This window comes from Coffea arabica, chromosome 10e (assembly GCF_036785885.1).
Source record: "Coffea arabica cultivar ET-39 chromosome 10e, Coffea Arabica ET-39 HiFi, whole genome shotgun sequence".
Lineage (NCBI taxonomy): Eukaryota > Viridiplantae > Streptophyta > Magnoliopsida > Gentianales > Rubiaceae > Coffea > Coffea arabica.
The window spans coordinates 3,894,773-3,910,262 of NC_092328.1; the positions used below are offsets into that span (position 1 = coordinate 3,894,773).

Sequence of the window (15,490 nt, forward strand, 5' to 3'; positions counted from 1 at the left end):
ATAACACCCTTACTCTAATGAAAACATAAAACAACATTATTATTATATTTTTTTTGGAGACTCTAAATCTTACAACGGGAAAAGAAAAAGGAGAGTGCTGGAGAGTTGAAACTGGAGACCGCATGCGTGGTCACTTGATTAATGTACCTAGCAGCTATGCTATGCTAGGTTTTAGGGACTAGTAGTAATATATTTATGCAAGTTATTGTTTATGAAAGGCAACACATAATTAGGAGGGGCAAGATTTATAATCTCAAAAACAATGAGACATCAAAAGGCCTTGGCACAGTGAGTTTATGTCCTTAACCTTGGCAACTTAGAAGTATACGTTGATGCATAAAGTCAATTCGCCTTAATTTTATCATTCTTTTGCTATTCTATAATTTCTTCCATTTCTTTATCGTTACGAAGTTCGTTCAGCAGAAACAAAAGAATAACAGTCACAATATATTAATTTAGGAGTAATACTTGTAATTAGAGAGTTGTATAGAATCTCACTTGAGATTTTGTTAATTACCTTGGGAAAATGTACTAGTTAGGTGGATCGTTGAAAGCATCAAAGATATGATTACTGCACTTACTTAGTTATCGTGTGAGATCGTTTATTGATTTGATAAATCATTTGACTCTCTCAAAAACTTTTCTGTTTGTTGTCTATGTGGAAGGAATAAAAAAAAAAAACAAAAATTTGGTTTCTTGTGGTTGTGAGCTGTAGCGCACGTACGATATCCCCTAGCTTTAGTTCCTTGTTCAATTGGTTTTCTACGGCTAGGTGCAAGTGTTAAAATGAATGTGAAAAGTATTTAAAAGAATGGCGGCATTATTAAATTTAAAGCCTAATTTTACTTTCCTTCAAGAGCTTTAAGGGTGGTAGTATTGCAACTTCTCACCGTTATAAAATGCAAAAAAAAAAAAAAAATACCAATATACAAGAAAGACCGACATCGACTAGCTCACTGAGAGCTGACCAGGTCTGGTGCGTATATTCGATCAATTTTCCTCCATTATAACAGCCTCTTTAATCTCTTGAATCATTTTCAAGACTTGCCACATTGTCGGCCTCTGTTCCGGGGAGGCGACACTACAAGCAATAGCCACCTCAAGAAGCATTTCTAGTTTGTTGTCTTCCCCTCTATTTTCCTCATCCCTGCTTAGTTTCACCCAGTTCATCATGTCGCCGGGCATCAGATTTGGAAGTTGCGACGGATGCTTCCCGCTGAGAAGCTCAAGCAAAAGAACCCCAAATGAGTAAACATCTGATTTGGAAGTTGTAGTATTGGCTTGAGTTTGGTCGTTGTTGAACTTGAGTGCTTCCGGAGCTTTATAGGCCTTAAAATCAGGGTCCTCCTCATCAGAGGAGGCGGCGGTGGCAGCGATGGTCGTTGCAAGGGCGGAAAGGCAATAGTCGGTAAGGCAGGCTTCGAAGTCTGAGCCAAGGAGGACGTTGGAAGACTTGAGATTGCCATGGACAAGCCTCCAAGCTTGGTGAATGTAGGAGAGGCCTTGAGCTACATCCTCTGCTATTTTCAAGCATGATGTCCAGTGAAGTGGCTTTGCTCTTGCTGACTTGGAACCTGAAGAATTACAATTACGTTTGCATGTTGACAAGTCAAAGAATTACAATTACGTTTGCTTGAGCTCGAAGAAAAAAGTGCTGCTTGTACTAGGATTGAAGTGATCCAGTCAAAGAATGCAATTTAGTTTAGAAAAATAAATTAACACTATAATTATTTTAGTAGATTTTTTCTATAAGAAAAATAATATTCACATATAACTTATACTACTATATATCTGTTGACCTCCTGTGTCAAAACAATTTTTCAATTTATTTTTAATTTTTTTAAAAAAAGGAATAATTTCAGAAACCTCCCCTGAGATTTCTAACACTTTCACTGGCATCCCCTGAGGTTCTCAAAAATTCACTAACCTCCCTTGTTTTTGACTTTTTGGTAACAATGCAGTCCAAATCTGATTACAATATTGGGCTTGTATGAAAGTGAAGTTTTTTGCCAAGTTTTTTAACTACTAGTTTTTTAATAACTTTTGCTACAGGAATCCCAAAAAATTTATTAAAATTTTTTACTTACACACTTCAAAATAATACACAAAAAACTTTCCCTTCAACTTTTCTTCTTTTTCCTCCCCCACCCAACCGGCCACCACCTCCACCACTACTTCGGGCGCCGATAACTATTCCGGTCAACTTTTGCCGGCCTTTCTCTTTTTTTTTTTTTTTCTCTCCCTCCCCTCCCCTTTTGACTGATATGTTGGTTTCCAAAATCTCTTTTTTCTTTTTTTTTTCTTTCTCCTTCCCCCCTCCCCTCTTTCCCTCTGCCTTTCCCCGCCACCTTCCCCCTCTCGCAGCTTGAGGAGAAGGAAAATTGCAAAATAAAAAAAAAAATTACACTCGGCTGTTGCTACTTATTCTACCAGCAAGATAAGGAGAGGAGAGGGAGATGGAACATTGAAAAAAAAAAAAAATCATTTCTGTTGCTGCAAAACTCAGGTGACGGCAGAGGGAGAGGGAGGGGTGGCGAGGGGAGGGGGTGGCGGGGCAGAGGGGAGGAGAAGGGGAAAGGGAGGAGAGGGGTGGCGGGAGGTGGCATTGGTGGAGTTGCTATTGGGGGTGGCGGAGGTAACGGGGAAGGGGGAGGGGGAAGGAAGAGGAAGAAGAAGAAGAAGAAGAAGAAGAGAGGAAAGGAAAAAAAGGAAAGAAAGAAAGAGAAAGAGAGAGAAAAAAAAGCAAGAAAAAAAGAAAAGGAAAAAAAAAGTTTTTCAGCCTACAAAAACTTCTACAAAATTTTTTCAAAAACTTCTACAGTGCACTACAGTAAAATTTTAGACAAACTTCCAAAAAACTCAGGTTCCAAACAGGCCCATTATTTTCATGTGTGAGAAGGAATTTTTATTCCACAGCTGCCCTTTGCTCCTTGTATTAGTAGAAGATTGAAAGAATAATAAATTATTAGAATGATTACTAAAGTTGAGGGGGTGTAAGTACAATACAAAAAAATTGTAGGCACTAGATGTGCCAGGAAAAATACCGGTTTTCATAAATCTTAAGTCAACTAGTATGTTATCTATTTAACACAACTTAAGTAACTAACTAAACTAATTAAATTACCTGTGAGTATTACTTTCACATAATTAATTTATGTTAAATACATAACCTACCAATTTCCCTTTCGTAAAAATATGTGTAATACTTTTTGAATTTTACTTACAATCATTTGTATATTTAATATAAATTAAATGATTCAGAGTAAAATGCCTATAAATAACTAGTACTTTATTCATATAATAGAAAAAACTCGTAAAGAGCTAGTAAAAAGTGGATAATTTATTTTTTTATTTTCACGTATTTAATTTATGTTAAATACAAAACCTAGTACTTTCTCTTTCGTAATAATATTAGTGTAACAATTTTTGAATTTCACTTATAAACATTTATGTATTTAATATAAATTAAATGATGCAAATTAAATTGCTCATAAATAGCTATTACTTTATCCATACAATGGAAGAAACTCGTAAAGAACTTGTATGTTATGGAAATTTTTTTTTTACTTTCAAATACTTCATTTATATTAAATACAAAACATGCTACTTTTCCTTTCGTAAAAATACTTGTGTAACAGCTTTTGAATTTTATTTGCAAATATTTATGAACTTAACATAAATTAAATGATTCAAAATAAAATGCCCATAAAACCTGGTATTTGGTTCATGTAATAGAGAAAAGCCATAAAGAGTTGATAATTTATGGGATATTTCTTTTTTAAAAAATATTTAATTTATGATAAATAGATAACCTACTAATTTTTTTTTGTAAGAAGTTACTGTAACATATTTTAAATTTTATTTAAAAACATTTATATATTCACAGCAGGCACAAAAATGGTGCCTTACTCCCTAATCCAGCTTTAATTCATGTATTAGCCATCAAGTTTGTGTTATTGTTGTTAAGCTTGATTAATCATTTTAGATGCCATTTTCTCCAACTAAACGGTAGTAATACACTCCATCTTCAGTAATAAAACCCAACTTCATAAGACATATTTGTAATTTTGGCCTTCATGATGTTAGCAAAGGGGCCCAATTTTCTATCAAGGAGGTCAGTGAAATTTTGAGAACCTGAGGGGATGCTAGTGAAAGTGTCAAAAATTTCAGGGGAGGTTTCTAAAATTATCCCTTAAAAAATTTAACACTTGACGTTTTGGACCCACAATCAACCACCCAGGCTACCTTTTGATTAAAAGGCTTAAAGAGATTGGTGGGGTCATCTTCAAAAAACAAAAAAAAAATAAAGAGAGAGAGATTGGTGGGGTCCAAGCCGAGACTATACTAGAAAGCTTGCCTAAGCTAAGGAGGTTGTGATACTTGAATCGTGATGGAACAATTCTTCAATTCTACCTAACCAAATAAACTAGGCACACGTGAAAGAGCATGTGTTTTCCCGAGATTTATTGCATTAATTATGCAGCCACCTATGGGTTAAATCAAAAGGGGCATTGGTTCAGTGGCCACCAGGATGGATTTAAATCCCTCAATTTAAGGATTGTGCCATAACATTTTCTTGATTTAACTGGATTTGTATACTCACTAGCTCCTTCCACAGCCTCCTTAGGCTCCCCTCCCCCTAGATTAGGATAGAGTAAGTTATACAAATGTATCGTTGCTGACAAAAAAAAAGTTCATTCAATGTCACATTTTTTTAAAATACTATAAGATTAATTTGAAAAAATAAATACAAAAGGCAAGATAAAATAAAATAATATATATACAAAAAATGTGATAATTATTAACACGCACGTGTGTATGTGTGTGTACATACATACATATATATATATATATGTACTCCCTCCCTTTTTTTATAACTGACGACTAAGGTTTTGCACACTAATTAAGAAAAATTTTTCATTGCTTAAATCTGTACACTACTTTCCCTTTATACCCTCATTAATTATCCAATTTACCCATGTTTTCTCTCACTAGAGTACTCAATAGTGCTGTTTTACTAGGTCAAAAGCAATGCAAACTAACTCCCACCAAACTAGAGTAATAATTAAGAACCCTGTATTGGAAAAGAGAGATATAAGGGTAAAATTGTAAAAAAATACTCCCTCCGTCCCACTTTGATAGTCTTATTTTTCTTTTTGGTCTGTCCCAAATTGTAGTCCACTTTCCCATTAAGAAATGTAATGATCTTTCAAATTGTCTACAATACCCTTATTAAATATCTTGTTATTAATATATTGTTATTAAATACTAACCCATTACATTGAATACATTGAACTTTTCCAATGTACTCTTCGTTATTAGCATAAGGGTATTTTAGAAAATTATTAATCTAAATTTATGTTTCCAACCAAATTAATTACACTTTCTTAATCTGTGTGAAAAAAAAATCAAGACTAAGTAAACGGGACGGAGGGAGTAATTAATACTGTATAGGGATAACAAAATGACAGATAAAGTATATTAGAGTAAATTTCTTAATCGTCAGTTATAAAAAAAGAAAGGAAATAATAAATTAAATTAGTTTTTGATATGTTAATAAATGTCCAATGATCATCCCTTACAAAAAAAACCCATCATAAAAAGCCGCTACAATAACGGGTACGCAAAATTCAAAGTCGACAAGAAGTCAATTCTCAAAGGCAGCAGCTAGATTCTCTGTTATTATTATGCTGGAAGCCACAGCTTACCAGAGTCAGATTCCCATCCAAAACGGGACGGCCACTGTCCTTTTTATAGGGAAATTTTTGGGATACTAATCCCCGCATCTTAAAGTTCAAACCTTCGAGTTTACCCCACGAATAAAGCGCTACTTGTAACAAAATCCTGGACTGGACTGGGCTGGGAAAGGAAAAAAGAAAAAAATCACGAGAAAATATTTTTTTGTGTCTCAAGAAAAACAACACTTAAATTAGATGGCCTGGCCTGGGGCTTCAATTTATTAGGAAATGACCGCAATTTTAACAAATGACATGACAATGGTAAAGCAAAAATATCTCTGAGCATGTCAGACAATAATCCAGTGGCTTACAGCTGAGGCTGGACATCAGGAGAGGTTGCATTATCGATTTGAATGGTGTTTATATTTCATAGTATTTGATATCTTTAAAAGGATCGAAACCTATTTCCTAGATGGAATAAAGGAAGGATTAATAAGCAAAAAAGTGTAATTAACAGAAGCAATTATCAAGAACTCACCGTGAATTAGAGAGAAAAGACTGCCGTTAGGCTGGTAATCATAAACCAGAAGCCTCTCTTCTTTAGCCTGAAAATATGCCCGGAGGGGAACCAAATTCGGATGCCTCAAGGACCCCACTGATTCCATGTGCCCCTCAAACACCTCCTTACTTGTACCCGCCAATCTACTACCGTCCAATCTCTTCACACAGACAATCAACCGGCTGTCAAGCACTGCTTTGTAAGTGGTCCCCATCGTTCCCCTCCCCAGCAGCTCCGCCGATGCCCTCATCAGCTGCTCCAGCGTATACACCTGTGCCTCACCCGCACAGAACACCAGATTCCCGCTCTTCCCCATCCCGGCGATTTGCACCCCCTCCTGGACCCTCCTCACCTTCTCCTCCAGCTCGTAATTATCTTCTTCAATCCTCATCAATGCCTCGGCATTGGCATTTGCAGTTGCTTCACCAACCAAAACTTTCTCAGCTGAACTTTCCTTTTTCTTCTTTTTCACCGTCCTCGTGGCAAATGCAAAACAAATGAACGAGCAAATGAAAAATAGCCCGCTCCCGGATAGCCCGATTATAAGCGCCGCCTTCCCATGCGCTTTCCTGCTTGGTTGGCTGCTCACGCCTACTTCTCCCCGTTCAATTTGTGAGCTTTGATCGGCGGATACCGATTTCGGCGGCGGAGGTGAGGCGACGGGACCGAAAAAATGTTGCATTTCACGGCATTCCTTGTGTATTATTTCTCCGCAAAGTCCGGGATTCCAGCTGAACAACGACGCTTTGAAGCGTAACAATGTCGGGGTGACAGGGATTGGACCGGTGAGGTTGTTACTAGAAATGTTGAATATCTGAAGTGTGGATTGGTTTAATGCTGGGATCGACCCGTTGAACTGGTTTGAGTCTAACCGGAGGGTGTACAGCCTGTCCAGGTTGTTGAAAGAGATCGGGACCGGACCGGTTAAGTTGTTGTGGGAGAGATCGAGGGTTTTGAGACGGTGGAGAGTTGATAGCGAAGGTGGGATTGAGCCGGTGAAGGAGTTGTGGGAGAGGAAGAGAACTTTGAGGTTGACCAAACTGGAAAGATCAGGGATGGGACCGGCGAGGGAGTTGTTTTGGAGGCTAAGAACTCGTAGTTGGTCCAACCGAGTCAATGTGCTCGGAGCAAAAACTCCACCTAAATCCATTCCCTCGACGACAAACCGGACCACTCTGGCTTGTGAGCATTGCACTCCAGCCCATTTGCAAAATGAGGAGCTTGTTTCGGGAGAGAACCCAAGTTTGCTTCTCAAATCAGCTTTTGATTCGAAAGCTAACAAAGCTGAGGCATCAGATAATGGCAACACATCGATTGAATAACGCGAAGAATGAACCAAAGTGGCTAAGAAACTTGAGCAGAATATTAGGAGAGAAATCACATTGTCCCGCAACAACAAATGTGCTCTCATTGTGCAAGCAAAAACCAACCTGTTGTACAAATGATGATGAAATGAGAATTTTTTGAGCAAAGCCCTCTGTTTTTCTCTTGACTGTTCTTGAGCGGACTGCTGTTGGTTCTGGGGTCGTAGCCTAATAGTGGCAGTACATTGGCCTACAGTTTTTTCGGTTGCATGTGATCTGAGGGTTAAGCGCTGGGAAATTTGAAGGGCAGGAAGGAGGCGGATTTGCCGGACTGGAACAGAATGGGGCAGTAAGTGACAAAAGCATGCAAAGGCAGCTGTCCGAAGTGTACAGCAAACTGCAAAGACAAAGTCAGAATCACGTGAAGTCGGGAAGAAGGAAATGAAAGAAAGTTGAGGGGTGGGGAATTACGATGGCCCTTCTAAATTTTTAGGTGGCTGTAGTTATTGTCGGTATTGACACAGTGGGTAGTACCCACTGCCTTGAGAACTACTCTGCTTTTCTGCTATGGTTTGACTCATGTCCTTCCGCTCGCCGAATGATCTCAAATTATGACTGCGTACTTGCCCGGTTGCCCAACCTTGCTTCTACCACTTTCGATCGCAAGATGTTGATGGATAATTATTTAGTTCGATAGAAGGTTATTTTGAAAAATTTTTGCGTGTAATAATGATGTATCATTTTTTAAATGCGATGCATATATAATAAAAATATAATTAAAAAGATAAAACAAGTGATTGAAATTTGTATTTATAATACAATCATTTTTTTAAAATAATAAGCAATCCAAAACAAATTCATTACAATTTGTGTCAGAATAAACTGATTAAAATTTGTATTTATAACACAATCAATTTTTTTTTAAATAATAAGCAATCCAAAATAAATCCATTACAATTTGTGTCTAAATAAGTATTTACCTACAAGTTGTAATTAAGGATGCTATTGAGCCGAGTCGACTTCAAATAGCATCATACTCGAACTTGAACTCGATCATAATCAGTGTTGCTCGAACGAGTATATAAATTTGGACTCAAGCTCGACTCGATAAAATAAAATTACTCTAGAACTCGATTCATTTGAGTTCGAGTCAATATTGAGCTCGAGCTCGAGTTTTGAACTAAACCTATAAATATTTTCTCAAAATATATAATATAAATATAATATGAAAACTCGATTAAGCTCGTCAAGCACATGAGTGTTTATTTTTTGAACTCGAACCCAACTCATTGAATGTAATGAGTAGGTCGAACTCGGTTTGATCGAACTCGAACCACGCTTTTGACCAGACCGCTCGTGAGTAGGACTGCACCCCTAGTTGTAATACATAATTCGTATTATCTCATCTAGCATAGGAATAATAGGTTCTAAATTCAAACTCTCATTTCTCACCACACTTCTTAATTCGTGCCCTTCTCTGCTATTTAAAAAAAAAATTAGCGTTGAATGATTTTCGTTAGATTTAACTCTTAAGCTTGATTTGATAAGGAAAATCTTTGAAATAACATCTAAACAAAAACACGGTTGGTTTGCATCTTTTAGAATTTTTTTTATTAAAGCACATTTTAATATGTAATATATGTTAAATAGAAGGGTATTATGAAAATATGTTCAGGAAATGTCCTAAAAATTTTTCCCCAACTAATTTTCAACTCGAGACCAACTCGATAAATATTCATTTGAGTTTGAAGTCAGGTTTGTTTGGATAGAGAATTATTAGCCAAAATTTATTTGCTTACATCATCATTACAATTTCCAACACACCTTTTTATCTTCCCAATTACCTTTTTATCTCATATACATCACATCACAAAAAGTGCTACAGTAAAAATATCTCAAATAATTTACAATCCAAACAGAGCAAATTGAAAAACAAATTTAAACTCCTTGAAAAAGAAAATGAGCTTCAAGAGTGTAGTCTACAGCTCAATTAAACTAGTTTTAACCTTTTAGATGTCAAAGACGAAAGAATTATGTGTTTGGATAGTAGATTATTTAGAATAATTTTGTGAAAAAATATTGTGACAAATTTTTGATGTGACATATTTAAGATAAATAAATGATTAAAAAATGTGTTGATTATACAAGTAAATAAATTTTGACAAATAATGTCTATCCAAATATGTTTTGGTGAGTACTGCGACTAAACTATTTAGGAAGAATTGTATTATGCAATTGAAGGAGGAAGATGAAGATATTTTTAATCTACGGTTAAATAGTAGTGCTAGTTAAAGAGTGAAAATCTCGAAATAAACCCCAAAAACATGCACGTAAATGTGGAAGCAAATCAATTACGGAGCTAAATCCTCGTTACAGCAAACTGCCCCAAAATATTGCCATTTTCATTTACCATCGTCAGAGGCCCCATCTCTCCTATTCTATGATTACTCTCCTTTCTGGAACATTGGTTTACAGCTTTTTTCAGGTTGGCTGAATCAGTAATGACCCAGTGGCTCAGGCGAGTGGGGAAAGAGGATGGCTGGGAACTCTCAGAAATTTTAACATCTTACGCTTTTGGTCTGTTGTCCGGTCAATTATTCATTACGGGGCTTTATCCCCCAAAGTCTGCTTCGCTAGGCAGTAGGCACCAAAAATGCCAAAGTTTTTTTCTACTCTTACACCCAACCGAAATCCTTAAATTTTGTTTGGATTCCTTAATATATATTTAAATTTACAATACATCAATTATTAAAATATATTTTAATTATACTAGAACAATTGGTTATTTATAAATTCAAATACCTTTAAAATTACGTGACATTTAAAGGAAATTGAGATGATTCCAAATGTTTCGTCAAATTTTCGATCCAAACAAAATGGTAAGAGAGACAAGGGCAACTTTATCTTTTTCTGCTTCTCTTTTATTCTTTTTTCTTTCGTTCGCTATTTCTTTTTCTTTTTTTTTTGTCAGAGACGATAAATTTAATCTATCATATACTAAGGGGAAGGGGACGGGCCTAAGGAGGTCCAGGGATAAGCCGGAGGGGACTGAACCACCACCGGACCAAACAGGTGCACAGCACACCCACCTGAATTTTTTGGAGACAAGCCACTGAAATGTGACATTTTTGGTAGGAGGCCTCCCACCCCACCAAGTAGGTGGTGGCCACTGAGCCTTTTGGCTCAGTGGTTTGTCGTTCGCTATTTCGCCAAGTATAAATTCGATGATTAATGTACTAATAAATAGAACCAAAAAGCGTGCCCATATGAAACACGCTTTAATGGGGTAGAATGCAATTTGTCAGCTTAATCTCTTTATTCTTGGATGGTTCCAATCCTGTGCCTGTGTCTGGAAAATGCGTGTACATATACATATACATATATATATCTCTCAGACGGAAAAGCTGTTTCGGATCAGTAATTAATTATTGAAGATTGATCCAGTTTAATTGGTCTCTACAATACACCAGTGGCACGCTAGGTTTTAAGATTTAATTTGCTGAAAAAGACCATTATCGGTCCGTTTGGGTAGGAGACTATTTGAAAAAAAAAATCTAAAATAATTTTGTAGCACTTTTTGCAACATAAAAAAAAAAGTTGAAAATTGTGTTTGTGATACAAATTTCAAAAAATTAGAATCTATTTTTTGGCAAATCTTGATAATCAAAGTGAAAATTGTTTAGCTGCAAGTAATTTTGAGAACATAGACGCACAACCCTGCACTTTGCAGCATCATTTCAACTGCTATTGAAGCTAATATGGTTACGAGACTAATGCAGTCTTTTAGCTTGAGCAATTAATCTCTTTCCTTCTTTTGTCAAAGTTTTTGGTAACAAATTGATGTTTCGTTTAAATTTTTTTGTTGAACTAAACAATTATTCAATTTATTAATGTTTTTCTACGGAAGAATTTCAAGTTTCATACCATTGTACCAAAACCATCATACAAAAACTTTTTACGTCCTAACTCCCAAACGAAATCAACATATTTGGATAATAGATTATTTGAAATAATTTTAAAAAATATTATTATAATATTTTTTTGATATGATGTATTGAAATAAAAAAATAATTAAAAAAATCTATGAAGGATGTAAATAAATAAATTTTGACAAATAATTCATCGTCCAAACAATTATATGTTTTCCTTGAATGAATTTCAAACAGAACCTTTTGCAGTTTTGCTTGAGTTGATGGAAGTACTTTCCCTGGTGCTACGGACCCTGGTCTCCTTTACACTTAAAGAAAGCGTAAGCAGTGGGCTCATCTCTCTATACTTGGCCCAAGCGAGTTGTACCTTGGTCCATGTGTCATAATCCATTTTTTCGTATTGCACACATCACACCATTTTTTTTCTTTTGACAAAACAGCAAATTTTTATTGACAATGACTTGATATTACAAGAGAACATGCCCTGTAGATCGTCCTGTGCAAGCTTCGCAGGCCACAAGGGATAATTCAATTCTTAAAAATCGGGCTTGTTTGATAATTTAATTTAATATTTAAATTTAATATGTTCAAATTTTAACTTGCTCAAAAGTGTTTGATAATAAAAAATAGAACATATTAATTAATTAAGTGACATTGAATTTTTTAAATAAAACTTATTTTAAAAAATAAGTAATAAATTATTTACTTATCATTTAACGTGATTTATACTCAAATGTATCAGATTTAGTACTTAACAATTCAGTCATTTAACGGATTCAAGTTTATACTTCAGTTTAATCAAACGCAGAGCCATGACTGACTTAATTACCACTTCACCTAATAAAATTAACAGAAAAACATTGAGAGGATGTGGACAGACCAGTGCGTCTTCACATATTGTAGAGCTCCAAATGTTTATTGATCATCGATTATGCGCACCACTTCTAAACAGTCAGATTGCACCTCAATTTTCTTCCACCCTTCTTTTGCCATCACAAGGCCATAGTTTCTTCTCGACAAAGGCTTCACCTATTTCTGCTCCTGGAGACCCCAGAGCTGCCACCACCTCCCCTTTTCAGTTTCTTGCAACAATTCCCATCCCCGTTTTGATCGACTTAGATGACACACACTGCTGCATCTGTGTTGATTCTAATGCATTTTGGATTGTAAGTTATTTGTCCAAATATATTTGCTTACATCACCATTACAATTTTCAATACACCTTTTTATCTTCTCAATTTTCTTTTTATCTCACATACATCACATCATAAAAAGTGCTACAGTAAAAATATCTCAAATAACTTACAATCCAAACACACTTGATTCCTCGGGGGCTCCAAACACACTCTTGATTCCTTGGGGGCACCGTTGTGTCATGTCACCTTGATTCCTGTGTTGTTCCGCCCCCTTCATGTTTCTGAACAGTAGTTCTTTCCTCAGTTCTTCTGCCCTGAAATTTCTCCACTCCGACCTTTCGATATTTGTCAGAGAATATTGCACACATTACTCGAGGGATAGTCTAACTGATGACATTTTTTTCCCCGCACATTACTCGAGTGATGAATGCGCTTAATTGAACTTAAATTGCGTCCAACTGCAACCGGGCACATGATCACGCCAACTTAAAGGCTGTTGAAGGGCCATCAAGAATTTAGTCTCGACCAAGCCTCATGCTATTTATTAACAATTAAGGTCTTAGTGGTTAAATGATTTTCTCTTGAACAACTATCTGTAATCAGTTTAACACATTACCATGATAAAAATTGGCTTTGCACGAAATGTGCTACTTAATATGTTCTCTGCAGAGGCCCCATTCCGGGCCCAGACACGTGGCAGCCCAGGAATGGCCGAGCTGGGCCTTGGCCCCCAGACCCCTGGCAGCAGCCCTGGGCCGCACAGGCTAGGGCTCCCAGGGGAGACGAAGGTCCATCCCGAAGAGGTCGGGAGTAATCCCCCTAAGTGCGGGATAATATCTATACTGGGCAAGTCCCGCGTCGTGCGGAGGTCGGACTCCCTCGCAGGTATAAATAATAGCACACATCCACTGTACAAGGTACGCTCACTATTGGCAATTTATCCTGGACCACCGCTACTTCCCGTGAACCTTACCCACCGGAATACTAACTTGGCCGTCGGAGCGCCCTCGGGGACAACCCTCGGGCCCCCCCACCGTGAGATCACTTTTACTTGTTTTGCAGGTCTTGGATCAGCTCTCCCATCGACACCCCGAGCTCGTCAGTTCAGCTCGGTCCGGGGAAGCTCCGCGCTTCTTCAGTTGGGGGTGTGAAGTGTTCGGCCCAGGAGGTCGGCAAGAACGCACTCAATACTTAAAGTACTCGGTCGGAAGTGCGAATTGTTCGACCTAGGAGGTCGGCAAGGACGCGCTTAATATTTAAAGCACTCAGCCCCAAGGGGTGAGGTGTGAGGTGTTCGACCCCGGAGGTCGGCTCATAGCATTGCGAGTGGGCAAGGAAAGAAGGAAATAACTCTTCGAAATTTTGTATACATTGCAAACCTATCTATTACAAAGCTTCCGAGCTGCCTATCTATTACAAAGCGCCCTAACCCTCTACCGCAAAGTTTCCGAGCTGGTAATCTCCTTCGATGTCTGTTCTACCTACTGGTGGCCCGACCGGGGTGGAAGCTGAAAGTACACCTTAAGCATGTTGAGAGGCGTATGGTGAAGGCTATTGAGGAGCCCGGAAGCAGGAAACCCCTTCCGTCCTGGATGGACTTCCAAGAGCATTTTCAACTGGAGCATGGTCACATCCGTACAAGAAGACAGAAAGGGTTTCTGGAGGGGCTACCGCCCTAGGCCACCGGCTCTTTCCCGGCAGATCTGCCTGGAGACCCGTCCTCCTCCAGGGGAACCTCCTCTAGGTCTGCTCCTACGTCGGTTCGGCGGACCAGGCTCTTCAGGGCATGCCCCTTCCGGTACCCATCAAAGAGCCAGTCCAGCCTATCCTCGGCCGCAGGATCGTAGTCCTTGAAGTCCGCCACGTTGAAGCCGGGTAGGTTGAGGCCCTGCACCTGGGTCAGGGCCCGCGTAGAGCCAACCTGGAGGATGGGCTGGTTGAGGAGGGCGATGTCCATCTCGAACTGATCGGAGGAGATGAACTCCCGAACAGCCTTCTTCCGCTCTCGGCTGATGGTGCCGGAGAGCTCTACGGCATGCTCCTCCTTCAGCCTGGCCACACCAGCCCTCTCCTGGTCGAGCTCCGACCTGGTGGAGGCGAGCTGGACCTGGGCGGCGTCCACCTCCTTCTCGGCCTTGTCTAATTTGGCCTTAAGGGAGCTGGCCTCCTGGAGGGCCTGGGAAAGCTTCCTCTCCGCCTCCAGGTTCTTCTTCCGCAACTTCTCCAGGTCGGGAGACAGCTCGGAGAAGCGGGTAGCCAGGGCGGCACCGGCAGCGTTGGACTGGAAAATAGAGAAAGCAGATCAGCATGCCACGTCACTTAACCCAGACACGGGGGCGAAATTAACCCATGGGCGATACTTACTTGAGCCTGGGCGGTGTAGTACGCGTCCAAGAGCTCGGAGGGGCTGGCCAGCTCCATCCACTTCCTGTCCCTAGGAAGGACCGAGCCCACCATCAGCTCGCGAGCCACCTCGGGGAACTGGGCTCGGTCGTTGATGGAGAGTTTCCAGGACGGACAGAAGTGGCGGGGGTCATGCATCGTGGGGGCTTGGCCTGGCTTCAGGGGAGCTATGTGGCGGAAGTGCCACAAGCTCGGGGGAGTCGACTCCTGGACCTGCTCCTCGGCAGAGCCCACGCCCAGGTGGACTGGTCCCCCGGAGACCCGCGCAAGAGGAGGAGGCTGGGCGGAGACCAGGGCGAGCCTCTTCTGCCCAGCCTGAGAGGGCTCGTCCCCTCTGCCCCTCTTCTGTCCGGCCGCCTTCTTCTTGCTGGCGGCCTGCTTGGAGGGGGATGGTTGTGATGTTTCCTTCTGGGGGGCTGAGCCGCCCCCCGGGGTGGAAGCCCCACCGGAGGCCCCCTGAGCAGCTCCGCTCTGGGGGTCG

The 15,490-nt window shown here is 39.5% G+C and overlaps 1 protein-coding gene across 1 annotated transcript; it reads right to left on the bottom strand.

The window, feature by feature from the left end:
* Positions 1-802: 802 nt before the first annotated feature.
* LOC113712870 (probable inactive receptor kinase At5g67200) lies at positions 803-8,026 on the bottom strand. Its single transcript, XM_027236478.2, has 2 exons — positions 6,217-8,026; positions 803-1,574 (listed from the first exon to the last, which is right to left on the bottom strand). The coding sequence occupies exons 1-2, from the start codon at positions 7,646-7,648 to the stop codon at positions 991-993; spliced, it is 2,016 nt and encodes a 671-aa protein (XP_027092279.2). The 5' UTR covers positions 7,649-8,026; the 3' UTR covers positions 803-990.
* Positions 8,027-15,490: the final 7,464 nt, after the last annotated feature.